Source organism: Arvicola amphibius, chromosome 2, assembly GCF_903992535.2.
Source record: "Arvicola amphibius chromosome 2, mArvAmp1.2, whole genome shotgun sequence".
NCBI classification, from domain to species: domain Eukaryota; kingdom Metazoa; phylum Chordata; class Mammalia; order Rodentia; family Cricetidae; genus Arvicola; species Arvicola amphibius.
This window is the reverse complement of record NC_052048.2, coordinates 132,668,148-132,687,539: the sequence shown is the minus strand read 5'-3', so window position 1 is coordinate 132,687,539 and position 19,392 is coordinate 132,668,148. Positions and strand designations below refer to the sequence as shown.

At 38.4% G+C, this 19,392-nt stretch overlaps 1 protein-coding gene across 1 annotated transcript in view; it reads right to left on the bottom strand.

Moving 5' to 3' along the window:
• The window catches only part of Asxl2 (ASXL transcriptional regulator 2), a 79,675-nt gene that overhangs the window by 13,337 nt on the left and 46,946 nt on the right, over positions 1-19,392 (bottom strand). Inside the window, exons 6-9 of the mRNA XM_038319064.1 lie at positions 17,129-17,244; positions 11,705-11,831; positions 10,520-10,663; positions 2,937-3,100 (exon numbers count right to left, since the gene is read on the bottom strand). Of these exons, the coding sequence (XP_038174992.1) occupies positions 2,937-3,100; positions 10,520-10,663; positions 11,705-11,831; positions 17,129-17,244 (551 nt within the window). The remainder of the gene's footprint in view (positions 1-2,936; positions 3,101-10,519; positions 10,664-11,704; positions 11,832-17,128; positions 17,245-19,392) is intronic.

The window sequence follows — 19,392 nt, the reverse complement described above, 5'->3', positions numbered from 1 at the left end:
TTTAAAAAGATACGACTGACTCTGCCTCCTGAGTGCTGGGAATAAAGGCGGGTGCCACCACACCCAGCTATTTCTAAGGTTGTATTCCTAGATCAAATTACGACTAGTATGTAAGAAGATATTTATACTACTTTCTGAAAAGGCTGAAGCTACAAACAATATATGAACATACAATATGCTTTTCCTTGCAAACATGTATCAACACGTAATTTAATTTTTGTCAACGGGGTAGGGTTGAAACGGTTGACGATTTCCTGACTCCTGTGTATTCTGCTGTTGCTGCACGGTTATTAAACATGGAGGTCTGTGATGGTTCTCATTGCCTTCTTAGTTTTCTTTGTTTTCTATCTGGCTGCAGTTTTATCAAACTTTGAGACATGGTTACTGATGTATTTCCCTCCATATGTCTACTGAATTCATTTCTGATGCTTTGTTACAAGGCTTAATTTCTTTTTTTGGTAGGCTAGAGATGTATCTCAAGGATACATCAAAGTACTGGGAGACAAAATTTCTTACATCTGTATTATGTGATGTTTTGTTTGTGTTCTGAAAAATAAAGCTTACCTGGAGATCATAGGGCAGAGATAGCTACTAGTTTACCATAGAAGCTGGTCAGTGATGGTTCATACCTTTGATCACAGTACTAAGGAGGTAGAGACAGGAAGTAAAGGTGGGGTGGAGATAGAATTTCACCCCTTTTGGACTGAGGAACAGTAGAGGAAGGAAGCAACTGGCTGCTGCTCCTGGCACTCCTGGATCAACACTTCCTATCTGTGTTGTGCTCACACAGAACGTGCCATGACATTTGTGTGGAGGCCAGCTCTCTCCTTGCACTGTGGTGAGTCCTAGGGTTCAACTCAGGTTGTTAGGTTTGACTGTAAATTCTTTTTTTTTACCCACTAAACCACAGGCCATGTGAAATTTTTAATGAAAAAAAATTTTTCTAAATCTATACATCTAAAATCTGAATTATTGTCTATCTTGGTTTTTTTTTTTTTTTAAAAAAAGAAAAAACCATTTGACTCATATAAAATATACAGGAAAAAGTGCTACACAAATCTACAAAAATACTCTTGTACGCCTGATGGTGGTGATATACACCTTTAATCCCAGTAGTAGGGAAGAAGAAGCAAGTGGGTTTCTCCCAATTTAAGGCCAGCCTGATCTATAGAACTAGTTCCAGGAAAGGCTCCAAAGCCACAGAGAAGTCCTGTCTTGAAAAACCAAAAACAAACAAACAAAACCTTTATTTATAATACTTTCAACACAAACATTATCCACATTGAAAATATATGGTAACTTAAAGTACAAATTCACTTAAATTACTCAGTATCATTCATGTTGTTTATTGAATCCATAGCTCAAAGACTGACCAACTAGCTTCCTATCAAAAGTACACACAAACAAACTAACATTGTGGGAATGCCAATCTGGGTGAATTTGAACTAGAAAAATACTAGGGTCCCTTTTTAAAAACTACACATGGCAGGAGATAGAAAAAGATGGCTAGTGGTTAAGAGCACTTTTTGCTCTTTCAGAGGACACAGGTTTGGTTCCCAGCTCCTACATGGCAGCTTTGCACCATCGTAATTCAGGGTCCTCTTCTGGCCACCTCAGGCATCAGGCACACATACACTGCACATACATGCATGCAAAACATTATAAACATAAAACCAAAAAAACCTTTAATACCATCACTACAACAACAAACCACCTGTGGCAATCTTGCAGAAACCAGAAATGGTGCATCTGAGAAAACATCAGACCTCCACAAATAGGCAGTAGTCATGTCTCATATATCCTGCCAACAATTCTTCTTGGGGGGTGGGAACAACACAAAACAGGACACAAAAACATCCACAAGAGACATAACACCAGGTCTTTAAAAACATGCTGAAGCTTCAGTCTTCCAGCAAGAATTAACTAGATGAATATCCTCCAAAATAATTTTTCTTGAAAGAGATACAGCAGAGAATGCAGTCATTAGGAACAGCTCTCCTTTAATCCCTATTGCTGGAAAAATACCTGATTATCTGAATTATCCAAAAGGACTCATCACACATGCTAATTACAGAACTAAGAAAGCAAGTCTCAGAGAAAACAGACTTAGTGCATGCCTTTATCCCAAAACTCAGGAGGCAGAGGTAAGCAGATCTGAGTTTTAGGCTAGACTGATCTACAGAGCAAGTTACAGGACAGCCTGGGCTACAAAGAGAAACCCAGTCTCAAAAACAAAAAAAGAAAAGGGGGGAAAAAAAAGAACAAGAAAGTCTTCAATTTGATTTGGTTGTCAACTAGCTATAATGATTTGTGCAGCTTACCTTGTAAGTCTCTTCCTATAAATGAGAAAAGACAGTCTGCTGTTAAACACTAGGGAAAAGGCCTGTCTTTCATACTGAGTTTGTTTTAGTTTTTCTTTTGTTAATTGGTGGTACCTTATCTGGTATGTTTGTTCACAGCACATAAAAAGATACTTTTAAAAATCTTGAGAACTAGCCAGGCAGTGGTGGTGCACGCCTTTAATCCCAGTGCTGTGGGAGGCAGAGGCGGGTGGATCTCTGTGAGTTCAAGGCCAGCCTGGTCTATAAGAGATAGTTCCAGGACAGGTACCAAAAGCTACAGAGAAACCCTGTCTCAGAAAAAAAAAAAAAAAAAAAAAAAAAATCTTGAGAACTAGACATGCTTGCCTAGCACACACAAAGCCCTGGATTTTATCTCTAGCAACACATGTAATAAGACATGTGTAGCACACATTTATAACCCTACATTGGGTAAGTAAACGAGTAAAGAGTGTAAGACAGCCTCAGCTACACAGTAAGTTTAAGTCCTGCCTAGAATACATGAGGTTCTATCTTGAAATCTTATGGAGTCCTAAAGGTGATGAATGCCAGAAGCCTCATTTAATCAGAAAACCCCCTGCGCTTGACATAACGCACCTGTCGATCCACCTCTGGAAGCAGTAAAAGCAGGCGCTGTTGGCAATCTCCAGGAAGAAGTGAAAAGGTGTGCTTGTTAATTAGTGCTCGAAGATTAGTATTAACCAGAATGGAGTCAGGGGTCTCAACATCAATGTCAGCACATTTAGTCCTTTTCATTTGTCCTACAAAAAGTAGAAAACAGTAATTCATCACATGGCTCTCCTTTCACAGTTTTGGTCCTAACTATAGCTTATCTAAAGTAAAAAAGAAAGAAAATCAAAATTTAATAGTACACTTTGAAGAAATGAGAATTAAAGATCTCAGAAATGTCGTCTCCCCCCACCTCAGGGTTTCTCTGTAGATTTGGAGCCTATCCTGGAACTCACTTTTGTAGACCAGGCTGGTCTTGAACTCACAGAGATCCACCTGCCTCTGCCTCCTGAGTGCTGAGATTAAAGGTATGCACCATCACCACCAAGCCCACCATCACACTTTCTTTATGAGAAATGACAAATATGAAGAATATTTGCTTTTCTTGAAACAGAAAATCTGGCTGAGGAGATGGCACTATGGGTAGAGGGTAAAAGACTTGACACGTAAACATAAGAATCTCAATTGCAGTATCCAGCACCTATTTAAAAGCTGGGTGTGGTAAGGTGTCTAGTATCCCATTGCTCCTATAGAAAGATAGGCAGTAAAAACAGGAAGCTCATGGGCCAGCCAACCTGTGTTTGCAGTGGCAAACAGCAGAGACCCTGCCTCACCACTAATTAGACTTGGTGTGTTGCAGGAAAAAAAAAAAGAAAAGCCATAAAGCCATAAAATTGGGAGGGAAAAGTGTTAAAGGGTGACCAAGGGAAAGTTGGGGGCTCAACAGGACAGAAAGAATCAAAATGTATTGTATTTATATGTCTCAAATCAATAAATAAGGGGCATGAGCCTTGCCTTAAACAATGCAGACGGTAAGGACCATCACATCAAACTTTCCTCTGACCTCCATATAGGCACTATGATACATACACACACATGTACACAATCTTATCTAACACACACACACACACACACACACACACACACACACACACACACACACACACACAGAGGCCACTGAAAGACTTTTAAATAGAAAATCCAAGCCAGACGTGAGGGTACATGCTTGTAATCCCAACATTTAAAAGGCAGAGGCAGAAACACCTGAAGTTCAAGGCAACCCTGAGTACCAAGTTAGCATGAGCTGCATTTTTGTTATTAAAAAAAAAAAAAAAGCAACAACTTGAAATATATACACACAGAGAGATTTGTGTACACGAAGATTAGTAGTACTAACTAAATGCGGTGTTTTGGTTTTGTACATTTTTATACATCTTACTATTGTCACTGAATCTTTTTTTATTTTGATATCTTCCATCTTTCCATCATTAGTTCTCATTTCGTAAATTAAATCTTACAATAAAATTTGGGATTAAAAAATAAAAATGCAACTTAACGTAAATAAAAACTGGTTTCTATTTTTAAAAAAGGCAAACATAGTAATACAGGAATAGGACGTATGTAGAAATACAGAAAAAAATTTAAATATTTCTTGTAGAACTGAAATTTACAGCATAATCTTAAAGAGAATTTGTAATACTTAACAAATTTAAAACATTGTGTGTACATTTGTGTGTTGGAGGGTATAAGCCACAGAGCGTATATGGAGGTCGGGGACAACTTTCACAAGTTGATTCTCTCCCTAGGATGCTAGGGGTCAAATTTAGGTTGTCGGTCTTGGCAGCAAGTGTTCTTAGCCGCTGAGTCATTTACCTGGCCCCTGACAAACTCATACACTGTACAGAGATACTCCTTCAATCCTTGGTGTGGTACCCACTAGCTCCTGGCTCAAGTACAAGGAAAGTCACTCTCAGGAAAGAATTTTCTCAAATCAGGCCCTCAGGAGTCCTAGAAATTAAAATCCAACACAATCACAAAAATTATCCAATAAATTATAAAGAATGCCACTATGAATGTCATTAGAATTCAGAAACAACAGATTTATACGTAGACATATCTCATCTGTGAAACATAATACAGAGTAGCTATTTGTAAATACATAAAGAAACAGCAAATGGAAACAACAATCAAGAACAAACAGACTTTAAAAAGAAGCAGGACTAGTATAGCAGCTAACACCTGTGACCCCAGCACTTGGACAATAAAAGCAGGAGGATCATTAGGTTTTCCACCATTGCATGGCGAACTCAAGGCCTGGCTATATCCTATACATACAGAGAGAGAGACTGGGGAAAAGGGAGCTAGAGAGAGGGCTTAGTAGTTAGGAGCACAGGATGTTCTTCCCAGGGGACATGGGTTCAATTACCAGCACCCACACAACAGTTTCCAACTGTCTGTAACTCCAAGATCTAACACCCTCACACAGACCTATACCAATGCACATACAATAAAAATAATTTTTTAAAAAAAAGATAATGAGAAAGGGCAAAATTTAAATAAGTTTTAATAAATGTCTCTCAAAAAAAGCAGTAATATCAAAGACGAATCACAGATATCAGGCACGGAGGTGTTCATTTGTAACCCCAACAATTGACATGGCATTTGGACAAAGCTGTGGCCTAACAAACAGAAAAGTATTTTTACCATCTACATCCAATAAAGGGCTAATACCCAAAATATAATCATGAAACTTGATTTTTAAAAAAAAAAGGCAACCTATCTGAGCAGTGGTGGCATATACCTTTAATCTCAGTAATTGGAAATCAAAAGCAGGTGGGTCTCTGTGAGTTCCAGGCCAGCCTGGCTTACAGAGTGAGTTCAAGAGCAGCCATGGATACACAAAGAAATTGCCTTGAAAATCCAAACTAGACCAAAACAAAAAAATAACCCAAATTACCAAAAAAAAAAAAATGGATACAGATCTGTGATGGTTTTAAAGAAAATGGTCCCCAAAGGGAATGACACTGTTAGGAGGTGAGGCTTGTGGATGAAGTATGTCACCGTAGGAGTGGGCTTTGAGGTCTCTTGTTTAAGTTTTCCTCAGTGGCTGTTCAGTCGACTTCCTGTAGCCTGCATGATGTGTAAGAATCTCAGCTACCAGCACCACACCTACCTGTACACTGCCATGCTCCCTTTCATAATGATACTGAACTGAACCTTTGAAATTGTAAGCAAGCTGCCCGATTAAATATTTCCTTTTGCTGTGGTTGTGGTGTCTCTTCATAGCAATAAAAACTCTAAGACAAAATCTAAACAGAAAATTCTCAATAAACATAAGAGGCTGAGAACCATTTAAATGTTCAATATCCTTAGCCATCAAGGAAATGAAAACCAAAATTACTTTGAGATTCCACTTTACACCGGTCAGAATGGTTAAGATCAATAATACAACAAATGACAACTCTCACTGGTGAGGATGTGGAATTAGGGAAACACTCATCCATTGCTGGTGGGAGAGCACTTATATAGCCACTGTGGAAATCAGTGTGGTGGCTCCTCAGAAAGTTGGAAATCAACCTAACTCAGATCTAACTTTATCATTCTTTAGACATGTACCCAAAGGATGCTCTATTCTACCACAGAGATACTTGCTCAACCATGCTCATGATAACTCTATTCAAAGTAGCAATAAACTGGAAAACACCTAGATGTCTCTCAACAGAATGGATAAAGAAAATGTGAGACATTTATACAATGGAGCATTACTCAGCTCTTAAAAAAAATATGTGTGGTGGGGGAGAGGGCAGAAGGTGTTGGAAGTGCTCGCTCTCTGTGGGGGACCAGAACAAGGCCACTTGCCCCTTTCCCCCAGCTCCGCTGCAGTTGGTGCAGCTGCCCCAGGCTGCCTGGGAGATGTCCTGTAATGAGAGGTGGGAGGTGCGGGGAGCCACGGAGGGTGTGCTGAGTCCTGGTCTCTCTCTCTCTCACACACACACACACAAACACACACACACAGAGAGGAAGAGGGAGAGGGAGAGGGAGAGGGAGAGGGAGAGGGAGAGAGAGAGAGAGAGAGAGAGAGAGAGAGAGAGAGAGAGAGAGAGAGAGAGAGAGCGCCGGGAATTGATGGTAATGTATTGAGGAAACAGCAAAGACTCAGTGATGGCTGTCACAACTGGAGGGGGGACTCTCAGCCTTTCCATGCTCTTTAAGTATTCCTCAAAGAGTCACCTCAGTAGTGGCGATCATAGACACGAAAAGGTGCTAGACATCCTTCACCACCAAATAAAATGTTGCGGAGATCTATCTGATAGTCCTAAAAACAAATACAGGGACATCACAGGTCACAGCAAGGCCAAAAATGTGCATACTCAAAGAGTTAGAGAAAGGGAAGATGGACCAGTTACTCGCCACAAGAAAATTCACACAACCACAGTGCTCTTCATAGTTCAAATTCACATTTTTCTAATCCAAGCAAAACTTCAGATGCACCTTATGATTCTGCAGATGACCGGTCTGAGCATATTAGCTCTTCTGGGAAAAAAAATATTACTACAATTGCTGCACAGAAGTATCACAATGGGAAAAACCAAAAGAGTGGTTTGAAAGAGAACAGAGACAAAAAGAAGTAAATAAGTTGGCAGTTAATTGTTTCCCAAAAGATAGGGATTATAGAAGAGGTGATGCAAGCAACAGCCACTAGTGGGTTCACCAGTGGGGTGGAAGACAAGCAGTCTATCATCCACAAGTTTCTTACTGCTGGACCATCTGCCTTCAATATTACCTCTCTCATTTCTCAAGCTGCCCAGCTCTCTACATCCGATGCTTCATCCCCAAGATCCTATGTGTCTCCGAGAATAAGCACAGCTCAGGTAACACAGTCCTATCAAACCTTTGATTAGTGCTCCACCTGTTTCATCACAGCCAAGGGTTAGTGCTCCAGTAGTTAAGCAAGGACTGGTGTTACAGTCGGCCACACAGCAGCCTGTAACTGCTCACAAGCAGCAGGGTCGTGAGCCTATCTCTCTTTGAAGTCTTCAGTGCTTAAGCAGCCAGATAAGCCCATCACTTGGTCCAAATCATACTTCCAGTAGTAATGCATCAAATGCAACAGTTGTACCACAGAATACATCTGCTCAGCCTGCGTGTTCATTAACACCTACACTAGCAGCACACTTCAATGATAATCTCATAAAACATGTTCAAGGGTGGTCTGTGGACCATGCAGAGAAACAGGCATCAAGATTGTGTGAATAAGCCTATAATATGGGAACTGTTAAGAAATATGTACTGAATTAAAAAATTAGTTCGAGTATGTGAAATTCAAGCAACTTTGCGAGAGCAGAGGATACTGTTTTTGAGACAACAAATAAAGGAACTCAAAAAGCTAAAAATCAGAATTCTTTATGGTTTGAAGATGTGAATAATTGCACATGATATCCTATAGGAACTGTAAATCTCTTGCCCAGTCATAATGTTGAGCTGCATTAAATGGCCATTAAGCTGGGCAAATGAAATAACAAGGGGACAGGAATCTGTGAGAGTCAATTCAGGGGAAAGATACAAGATTGATTTGTGAAATGTAGATTTCTTGTAGATGTATCTTCACGTTGTAAATATGTTTTGTAGAGTGAAGCCATGGAAAGCCATGTGTAACAGAGCTTAGACATCCAAAACTAATCAATACCTAGCCTTTTACATGAAAACCTGTCTGCAAAATTAGCTTTTTTTTTGGTTTTTCGAGACAGGGTTTCTCTGCAGCTTTTTTAGAGCCTGGCCTGGAACTAGCTCTTGTAGACCAGGCTGGCCTCGAACTCACAGAGAAAAATTAGCTTTTTTTAAAGAAAGAAAGAAAGAAAGAAAGAAAGAAAGAAAGAAAGAAAGAAAGAAAGAAAGAAAGAAAGAAAGAAAGAAAGAAAGAAAGAAGGAAGGAAGGAAGGAAGGAAGGAAGGAAAGAAGGAAAGAAAGAAGGAAAGAAAGATAGATTTGGAGGGTTAATTTATCATTCAGAAATCTTGCATTTTCAAAAATCCAGTGCAAGCGCCAGGTGATCTGTGTCTAAGGATACAATTTTGAGCAGTGTACAGATAGATATCCTGAGACAACTGTTCCGCACTTGGACCTGATCAGGACCAGTGCTGCTCCATTTGTTCTGTGCAAAATAAAATAAAAAAGAAACAACCTTTAAGGAAAATTTTAAGAGTATAAAACAAAACTAGAAAAAATGGCTAAAGAATAAAAACTAAGGTTAAAAAACAAGTTCTAGTACATTAGATTAGCAAAAGCAAAAAATAGTAAGATCAGAGACTATCACAAAGAATTAAAAATGCCAGCCAATTAAATACTGTTTGCAGAGAAATATACAAGCACAAGGGCACACAAATAAATAGGCATACCAGGCAAAATCTAACCAAACAAAACACTTATCAGTGATTGATAAAGTAAATAATGAGGAGGAATTCATCAGGAAGATCTTACTTTACTTTTGTGGCTACGATCTTGCTATATACATATACGGCAGGCCTAATATATAATTCAGGCTGAACTGTAAATGGCCAATAGATTAACTTAAACAAGAATCATTTAATACAAGATAGCTTTAAATACCTGAAAGGCCAGCGCACAGTGGTTTATGTCTATAGTCCCAACATCTAAAATGCTGAGGGAGGAGGATCACAAGCTCAAAGCTAGGTTAAGACACTTCTCTTACACAGAAATCATGTGTTTGTGTGAGGCCGACTGCCACAACGGGACAAGTCCTCACACAGAGCAGATTTTAGCATATCTTGTGCAATCATTAACCAAGCTCACCCAAACCAAACATTTAAAAGGATGCACTGCTGCATGGTGGTGGCACACATCTTTAATCTCAGAACTCAGGAGGCAGGCAGGTGGATCTCTGAGTTTGAGACCAACCTGGTATTCAGAGCGAGTTCCAGGACACCCAAGGTTACACAGAGAAACTTTGTCTCAAAAGAAAACAAACAAAAAAGCCAAAAACAAGCACTATTTTTTAATTTAAAAATTTAAATTATGTATATGCATGTGTTTGTGTGTGCATGAGTACAGTAGCAGCCAGAGGAGGGAATTAGGCCCTGAGAGCTGCAGTCCTTTGAAAGTAGTGTGATGAGCTGGGAGCCGAACTCTGAAAAAGGAGAACAGGCTCTCAGCTCCTAAGCCATCACACTTCAATCACTTCGACCACAGGGTTCATTATTTTAGATTAATAACCTTGACTCAATAAATTCAGAATTCACTGAACAAGCAGGACTTCAATACTGTTAAGCCTAGAAGAGAACTTCTCTGTGTATTTCAAATAATGCCAATAGTAACAATTACCACAGTAACAGCAAACTTATGAAGGGTTACTAGGTGCCAGGCACTATTCTGAGCATTTATTTCTATTAACTTGCGCACAGGCAGATCTCTGTGAGGTTGAGGCCAGCCTGGTCTACAAGAGCTAGTTCCAGGACAGCTAGGACTACACAGAGAAACCCTATCTCAAAACAACAACAACAAGAAAAAAACAGAGAAAAAAAAACAGAAAAGAAATTATGTCTGACTTTTTAAAATAAAATTAAAAATTTACATTAAACTCAAGCAAGTAGCTGATGAATTTTAAGCATACTGTGAACACAGGGCTGCACTGAGAACGCAGTCTTTGAACTTACTTGTGTGGAGTCTGTCAGACCTCTGGAAAGACTTCTTCCCCAGGCCTAGAAGAGAACTGTCCACTTTCACAGAGGAAGAAAAGCTGGAATTTGAGTTCTGGGGACTGCTTGACTGTCCATCAGATTGCTTTCCTTCCCATAAGGCTAGGAGAAAAAAATATTGAAGATGGGTAACATGGGATTCATAAACAAAAATCCACCAAGGGGGCTAGCAAGACAGCTGTACCAACCCTTACAGCCTGACTTATCGCATGGAGAAGAAAAGTGACCCCTTCAAGTCAGCCCCAGACTTCCACATGCAGTTGCTCCCCAGATAACAATAAACCTAATAATTAATAAGATAAAATAAAAACATTCAGACTATTATCCCATGGTAATAAATGAAAAAAATGTAGGCCTCTTGAATGCTTTATAAACAAAATCCATTACATCTTCTCTCACATTATTTATCTCTAGTCACAAATGCTTTTCTAACAAAAATGAAAATATCTCCAAGACTAAGACCATTGACTTTTAGGGCAGCCCCTAGAACGAGCTTATGGTATTCAGGTGAATTATATAATGCAAAACAAAGTCTGTGGCAAAACAAAGTTAAAAACAAAAGCAACAACAAATACCAAGTTTATGTAAACATAGCCAAAAGAAATTAAAGAGTATATATTTTTAGAAAGCCTACATACTTAATTTTTAACTTTTATGTTTAAAATTTATTTTGATTTTATGTGTATGAGTGTTTTGCTTGCATGTATGTTATTGCCCCACCAGAATGCTCAGTGTCCTCAGACACCAGAAGATGAAATCAGATCAGTACACATTTTTACTGACTGAGCCATTTCTCCAGCCCCATCTTCATATTTTAAATGAGAGCATTGGTAACAAGTTCACTTTGAGGCTGCATGGAAGGCTAAGTCAAAAAACTATTTGTTGCATACATCTGCCTAAGGACCAAGTTTCTCTGTATAGCCTTGGCTGTCCTTGCCTCTGCCTCCCATTGCTGGGATTAAAGGTTTGCACACCACCTTATCCTAGGATCTATATCATTTTTGTGGCAGCAGAAAGATAATGCTAGGAAAAGAGAAATTTAAAAATAAACAGTACAGTAAAATAACTTACAATATCAAAATTTCAGATAAGCTGGGAGAAAGAAAATTCCACTGGGGAGGGAAGATTAGTCAAACTGCCTACCGGGTTTGGCAGGTAGAGAGTCACTGGCTGCTTTGACAGTCTTGAGAGAGAGATGTTGATTAGACATGGACATGCTTGACCTGCATTGCTGCTGCTGCTGCTTCTTCTGTTGTTGCTGCTTCAGGGCCTATAAAGAAAAACTGGCAGTAAGAAATAAGCAACCCAGTTTACAGTAAAATTGAGTGACATCAGTTATGGCGAGAACTTACTCTGATATCTATTCAATACAAACAAAACCCTAAATTTAACAAAACTGACACAAGGACTAAGTGACCTACAGAATTTGGGTACTTTGGGGGAAGGCCAAGATTATTCCATTATATGTAGCTGTAAGGAAAAAATTATTAATTTTTTTTCAGAACTTAAAAATCAGCAGTAAGGCAAGGAATTTACAATCTTCTTATTACAGAATTAAATACTTTCATAATTTCTCAAAACAGAATTCTAAGTCATGTACCAGTAAGCTTAATTTGCACTAATTCTATGAAAAAGGCAATTATTTGTATTATTTATGATTCACAGACCTTACATTTTAATAAGTATTTAAATTACCCTGAGTAAGAGCAAAGAGACTTGCCTACATGATAATGTCTTAGTTACTTACAGCAATGAAATAAAGAGTGGAAATGACACTGTAAGGTTCTGGTAACAGCAGTTAGTTGCTTCCAGACATTGTAGGTTATTTTTCTTTTTTTAATAAAGGTGATGTAGGTGTGTCTTCTATCTATCTGGTGATTTCATTGGTTAATTAATAAAGAAACTGCTTGGCCTAATAGGTTAGAACATAGGTGGGTGGAGTAGACAGAACAAAATGCTGGGAAGAGGGAAGTAAGGCAGATGCCTCAGGCAATTGCCCTGCCTCTCCTTTCTGAGCCAGCCGCGATGGAGCCAGCTGCCAGATCAGACATGCTGAATCTTTCCCGGTAAGATACCACTTCGTGGTGCTACACAGATTATTAGAAATGGGTTGATCAAGATGTGAGAATTAGACAACAAGAGGCTGGAACTAATGGGCCAGGCAGTGTTTAAATGAATACAGTTTGTGTGTTGTTACTTGGGGCTTTAAGCTAGCCATGCGGGAGCCGGGCGGGACGAAAAGCAGACCTGCCCGCTGCTCCTCACTACATAAAGGTAGCATGATATTATTTAGAATGGCCATTAGAAAAAGAAAGAAGGCCTGTGAGATGGCTCAGTGGGAAAAGCACCAATCTCCAAACCCGAATATCAGAGTTGGATCCCTAGGACCCAGAGTAGAAGAAAAGTGACTCCCAAAAGTTGTTCTCTGACCTCCATGTGCTAAGGCACAGACACTCACACAAAACGAAAAGAATTCACTAACAAAAATTCCCACTTCCAAATCTTACAAATTTGGATATAAACTGTGGAGACGTGAACATGCACTCACATTAGTGTGTCCATAGACATGGAGACAAGTATACAGCCATACTCACGGGTATAGTGTGGAGACATAAACATGCACCCACACCCATGCTTACAGACATAAAGTGTGGAGACATGAATGTGTATCCACATCTGTCCAACCACAGATATGAAGACATATATACATACACGTGATCACCCCCCCCACACACACACACACACACACGCACGCACGCACAAACGCACGCACACACATAAAAAGGGCTGGGGAGATGGCTCTGCAGGTAAGGACACTTCTTGCTCTTGCAGAGAATGCATGTTCAATTCCCAACGTCACTATGGCAGCTCACAACTGTGTGTGTGGCCATGGATCCTGGTCCTGCAAACAACTTGTAATAAAAAAACTTTTAAATACTTTAAATTTCACATAATTTAAAATGTTTATGGATTCTGAGCCAGGAATTATGGCACACACCTTAAATATAGTTCTCAGGAGGCAGAGGCAGGAGAATCTCTGTGAGTTTCAGAGCAGTCAGCACGATACAATAACACTCGATCTCAAAAAATTTAAAATTGTAAGTTCTAATCATTCATAAAAAACAACCTGTTTACTGACCAGGCTTCCAGATACTCTGGTAGGATAGTTCAAAGAAAATCTGGGGCCAACAGGTTAACCATTCAGCAATGATCTTTCGTATTTATATATGTGTATTCATGGACAACAAAAGTCAACATCAATATCTTTTCTAACAGATTCCTTCAATTTTCAAGGCAGGTTCTCCTCACTATCCCCAGAGATCACTGCACTGATCCATCTAGACTAAATGGCCTACAAGTCACAGAATTACCAATTCTGCATCCCTAGTCAGGTGATTACTGACAAAAAAATGCCATGTATAACTTTTACATGGTTACTTGTACATGGAGTACCTGACCTACTGTGCCAACTGTGCAGCCTCTATCAGGGGTCCTTCTTTTAAAAGATTTTATTTATTTTTATGTGTATGTGTGTTTTGCCTCCATGTCTGTATACTGTGTGCATGCAGTGCCCAACGGGGCCAGCAGAGGTCACTGGATTCCCTGGGACTGGAGTTATAGACAGTCATGGGATGATAACCAGTGAGCAAACAAACCAGGTCTTTGGAAGATCTGCCAGAGCTCTTAACCCTTGAGCCATCTCTCCAGACCCTAAGACATTTTAAGATTTAATTACTTAATTTTATGCATGTATTTAAGTATGTGACATGTTTGTGCATGTCTCTGCAGAGGTGAAAATGAATCAGACCACTAGAATTGAAGCTAAACTTTAAGTAACCTGATGCAGGTGCTGAAAACCAATCCCAGGTCTTCTATTAGAGGAGAAAGCACTCTTAATCAACGAGCCATTATCTCCAAACCCTTTATTTTTATATTAGTTCTAGGTAAGGTATGTGTTTGTGCCCTGACTACACCACCTGTTGGGATCAGCAGAGGACTATGAATCCCTGAGCTAAAAAAGGATAAGCAATCGTCCGCCCATTGTGGGCACTGGGAAATGAAATTGTGTCTTCTCTTAGAACAGCATCCTTTTGGTGATTTCTTCATCTCTTAACTGCATAGAACAACCTTTTACAGCACAAGCTTTTAATCCTCTACAACTGTCCATCTTATAAACAAGAATGTTTATACACCCCCTAACTGATTTATCTTAGACAGATGTGAACATATGTGAGTATCTACATATAACATATAATATATAAGTCAGGCCTCAATTTTACTATTACAAACTTTTATACAAATATTTTTTTGTGTATCTTTCTTTAACATGAGTTAAAATGTTTAACTGAATGTTCTCAGAGCATGTACATCTAAAATTTAATAGATACTGTAAAATTTTCTTCAATAAAGTTATAGTGGCTTGGGATATAGCTCAGTGGCAGAGTACTTGCCTACCATTCACAAGGTCCTACATTCAATCATTCATACTTAACCATTAAATTTTTTTTACTATACTATACTATATGAATATATGAGCAACAATTTTCACCATACTTGTCATTTTCTGATAATAAAATTTCTTACTCATACCAAATCATGAGAATTAAAAATGGTGTTATTCAAAGTTTTCCTAGTTACTTGTCAGTTTGTATTTATTGATCACTCGCTGCTTCTTGGAGGAAGCTGCTAGGTAGTACCATGCTCTATAACCCAGGGTGCCCTGAAATTAGGATCTTCCTGCCTGAGCTTCCTGAATACTAGAATTATGTGACAAAGCATTTCGAGAGAGAGAGAGAGAGAGAGAGAGAGAGAGAGAGAGAGAGAGAGAGAGAGAGAGAGAGAGAGAGAGAACAAAGGCGGATGGAGGGATGCAACAGCCTGGAAAACATATTGAGCCACTCCAAGCAATACAGCAAGGTGTTATCTCAAAAGAGAAGCAATCCAAAGCCAGCTCTTTGAAAATTCCAAAAGAAAACTTAACTGGAAATTAATATTGGGAAGAAATAAATCAATAAGAATAAACAAAAAACAAAAAACATTGGATAACTTTACAGAGTACATGCAATAATCAAGTAAAAAGAAAATTTTACTTCTTTTTATAACAGACATTAATTAATTATAGAGTTGGGGGTGGGAGGGCATAGAAATGGAAGTCAGGAACCATTCCAGGGAGGTAGTTTTCTTTTCCACCATGTGGGTTCCAGGAATGTGAACTCAGATTTTCAGGTTTAGGAGTAAGTGCCTTTACCCACTGAGCAACCTCACTAGCCCAGAAACAGTCCATTTTCTAACAAAAAATCTCCAAAATTGATTCAAAAATAGAAAAACCAATAGTTTATTATACTAGACTATATTAGTCTATTATATTAAACAACAAAGCACAGTATAATGCAAGGAATATAATTCTTAAATATTATTTTTCCAACCTAGGGAGGAAAGATAATGTCTACAACTTTCTCCCCAAATCTAGAATAAAATATACAACTACACAGTTTATGTTAATGATGAGTGAAATTTCCTCATTTCAAAATGCACTAGAAGACCCAAAGATAGATAGATAGATAGATAGATAGATAGATAGATAGATAGATAGATAGATAGATAGATAGCCAGCCAGATGCCTGTTGCTACTGTATAGCCCATATTGATTTCAAATGCTTTTCTCTCTACCTCAGCCTCCAATGTGATAGGGAATGTGATAGGATTACAGATGTGTGCTACAAAATTCGTTTCTTGGTTTTATCAAGACAGGGTTTTACTGTGTAGTAGCCCTGGCTGTCCTGGAACTCACTTTGTAGTCCAGGCTGGCCTTGAACTCATAGACATCTGCCTGCTTCTGCCTCAAAAGTAGTGCTGGGACTAAAAGTGTGTTACATCATGCCTGATTTTGAAACACACACACACATATATCCCATGTAAAGAATGAATATATAAGTTCTATTCTATACTTCCAATTAGTATAATATTAATATAACCAACCTGAGGATTGGGAATGTGGCTCAGTGTGAGACGCATTTACTTACTGTGTAATGCTACGAGTTTCATCCCCAGTTCCCTATAACAATTACCAGACTACACATAAGAAAAGCCCTGAAAATGTAAACACCTATTCATGATTCAGGACATGCACTTTAACTAGGAAAAAAATCTGAGTCTTCAAAAACATCTTTAAAAGGATTTACCACAACCCTACACACAATGGGTGATAAACATAGAGTATAAAAATTACTAGCAGCAAATCAGCAGATTGTTGACATTCACCGTGTAAAGGAAATGAATCTAAATGCTTTCAATAAGTTTTGAGAAATTAACAGAAGAGTTGATGCAGTGTTTTATTGAAACATTATCTTGATACATCATTGTTCATTATACAACAGAACTAAAGGTATGAACCACAACGTGGCTCATTTTACCAACACAGGATCTCTCTGTGAAGCTGTCATTCTGTAGATTGGGCTAACCTCTGCCTCTTAAATGTTGAGATTACAAAGTACATACCACCAGCCTGGCTTTCATAACTATTAACTGGAGAGATATTTTTCTGATAAAGACAGACTTAACAATTACCTGCTTTAATGCCTTCTTGCTGTGCTTCTGTGATGGAGAAATGACTTTACTTGCTGGAATGGTGGGTGATGGGCAGCCCGACTGGGGAGAGGATGGCTGTGACAGTCTAGATGATACTAGAGGAAAATTGACAAGGAAAAATTGTGTTATCAGAGTTTATATCAAGCACCACTCCTTCCCCAGATCATATGCTGCTACCTGTTAAGAACTGTGACCAAACACTTTAGGGAAGGTTCTTCTCTTTGGAGTTGTCCTGCAAACAGTCTCCCTTTTCACTTTATTTCCTCAGAAAGTTCTAGTGTAGGATGATAGGATGGGGAAGGGGTGAGTATTAGTATATATTACTTCTCATTGTAATATATTAGAAGTGATTAAAGAAGCAAGAAGTCATGTATAAATCATGTTATCAATTTAGAACTAGAAAAAGGTCCTAAGGATATCTGTAGTACCTACAGTCCTAAAGTAAACTTGAAGGTAAATAATGAAAATACAACATAGTGGAAAGTTGTGACAAAGTTTATACTGAAGACAATACTGCCATTTCCACTTCAAAATTCTTCCACTGTGTAACCCTGTCGGTCCTTACCTCATGTCACAAGTCTTAGGCTTATCTGTACAAAGGGATTTTTCAAGATTTCTCTACTGGAAACAACCACTTACTTTCTATGTTGTCATTATCTGTTTTGTATACACTACGTATACAAAATGAGTACATTTTAATTTTTATATGCATGCAATGCCTGGTATCCAGAGTACAGAAGAGGGTGTGGAATCCCCTGGAATGAGGTTACAGAGAGTTGTGAGGTGCCATAGGGGTGCTAGATATCAGACCTGGGCCCTGTGGAAGGAAGAGCAGCCAGTACTCTATAGTGAACCATCTCTCCAGCCCATTAAAAAAAAAAAAAAGTGTGTGTGTGTGTGTGTGCGCGCGCGCACACATACATTTGAAGGCAGTGCCCATGGAGGTCAAAAGAGAGCATCAGATCCTCTAGTGATGGCAGCACTGTGAGCTGCCAAATGTGGATGCTGGGTACCAAACTCATGTCTTCTACAAGTCCAATGAATACATTTTGTTAGTTAAGGAGAAAGATAAAATTATTGGTTCAGACAAACTCATGTGAGAGTAAGGAAATGCTATTTGAGCCAGGAACAACCTAGAGATGACTCTTGAAGAATACATGTTGCCTAATGTCTTCTTTTAAAATACTTGACATGAAAACATTTATAGCAAAATAGTATTACATGGTTAAAACCATGAAGTATGTGCTGCTAGATATCTATCTGATACAAAATAAGAAATATACATACTAAAACATACAAATCCCAGAGTACAACATACTACATTACTCTCAAATGTCCTAATATTAATACAATTTAACTTTGGTTTTGTATCCTCATCTTCATAAATGTCATGTTTATGTATATGTAAGGAAACTGATATACAATCAGTTTAATGCTAAAATAAAACAGAAAAAAAACCCAAGCACTGACAATCTACTACAAAAAAAAATTTTAAGCTAAATAGTAAGAGATGGCTCAGAAGTAAACATCGCTCTTGCAAGATAACTCAGATTTGTTTCTCAACACACACATCAGGCGGCTCATAAATGCCATCCAGTATCATTTTCTGGCCTTCAGGGTATGCATAAACAAATGTAAGTATATACACATGGATTAAATTTTTGAAAAATGAGCTAGATAAATCTTAAAACAATTGATCAACAGAAAGAAAATGTATCCTCAGTGTGGTATTAGATGTTGACAGATTATATAAGAGGTAAAAGAAATTATGTTCATTAACCTGTTGAAAGTGTACAATTCATATTTGCAAAACTATGAAACCATTACCACCATCATCATCCTACCCCAAAGAGCACATTTGTTAGCTGTTCACTGTTCTACACTTTCACTTTGCACCTAATCCTAGCCAAATACTTACCTTCTATTTGTCTCTATGGATCTATCTAAATTCTGTTTGATATGATGGAATAATACGCTTTTGTGTGTGAATTTTTTTTTCAAATACTGATATCTTTTGAAGGTTCATTTATATTCTGACAAGAATACTTCATTTCATGACTGAATAATTAACCATTACATGCATATATCATGTTTATATTCACGAAATAGTGAATTTCCCACTTTTAGTCAGTTAATAACAATATTGTGAGTAACGTTCTGTCTGTTTGTATATAATGGCAGGTGGGACTGCCCCTGCCTTTCTTAATTTTTTGAGAAATAGACTTACACTATAGCCTAGATTT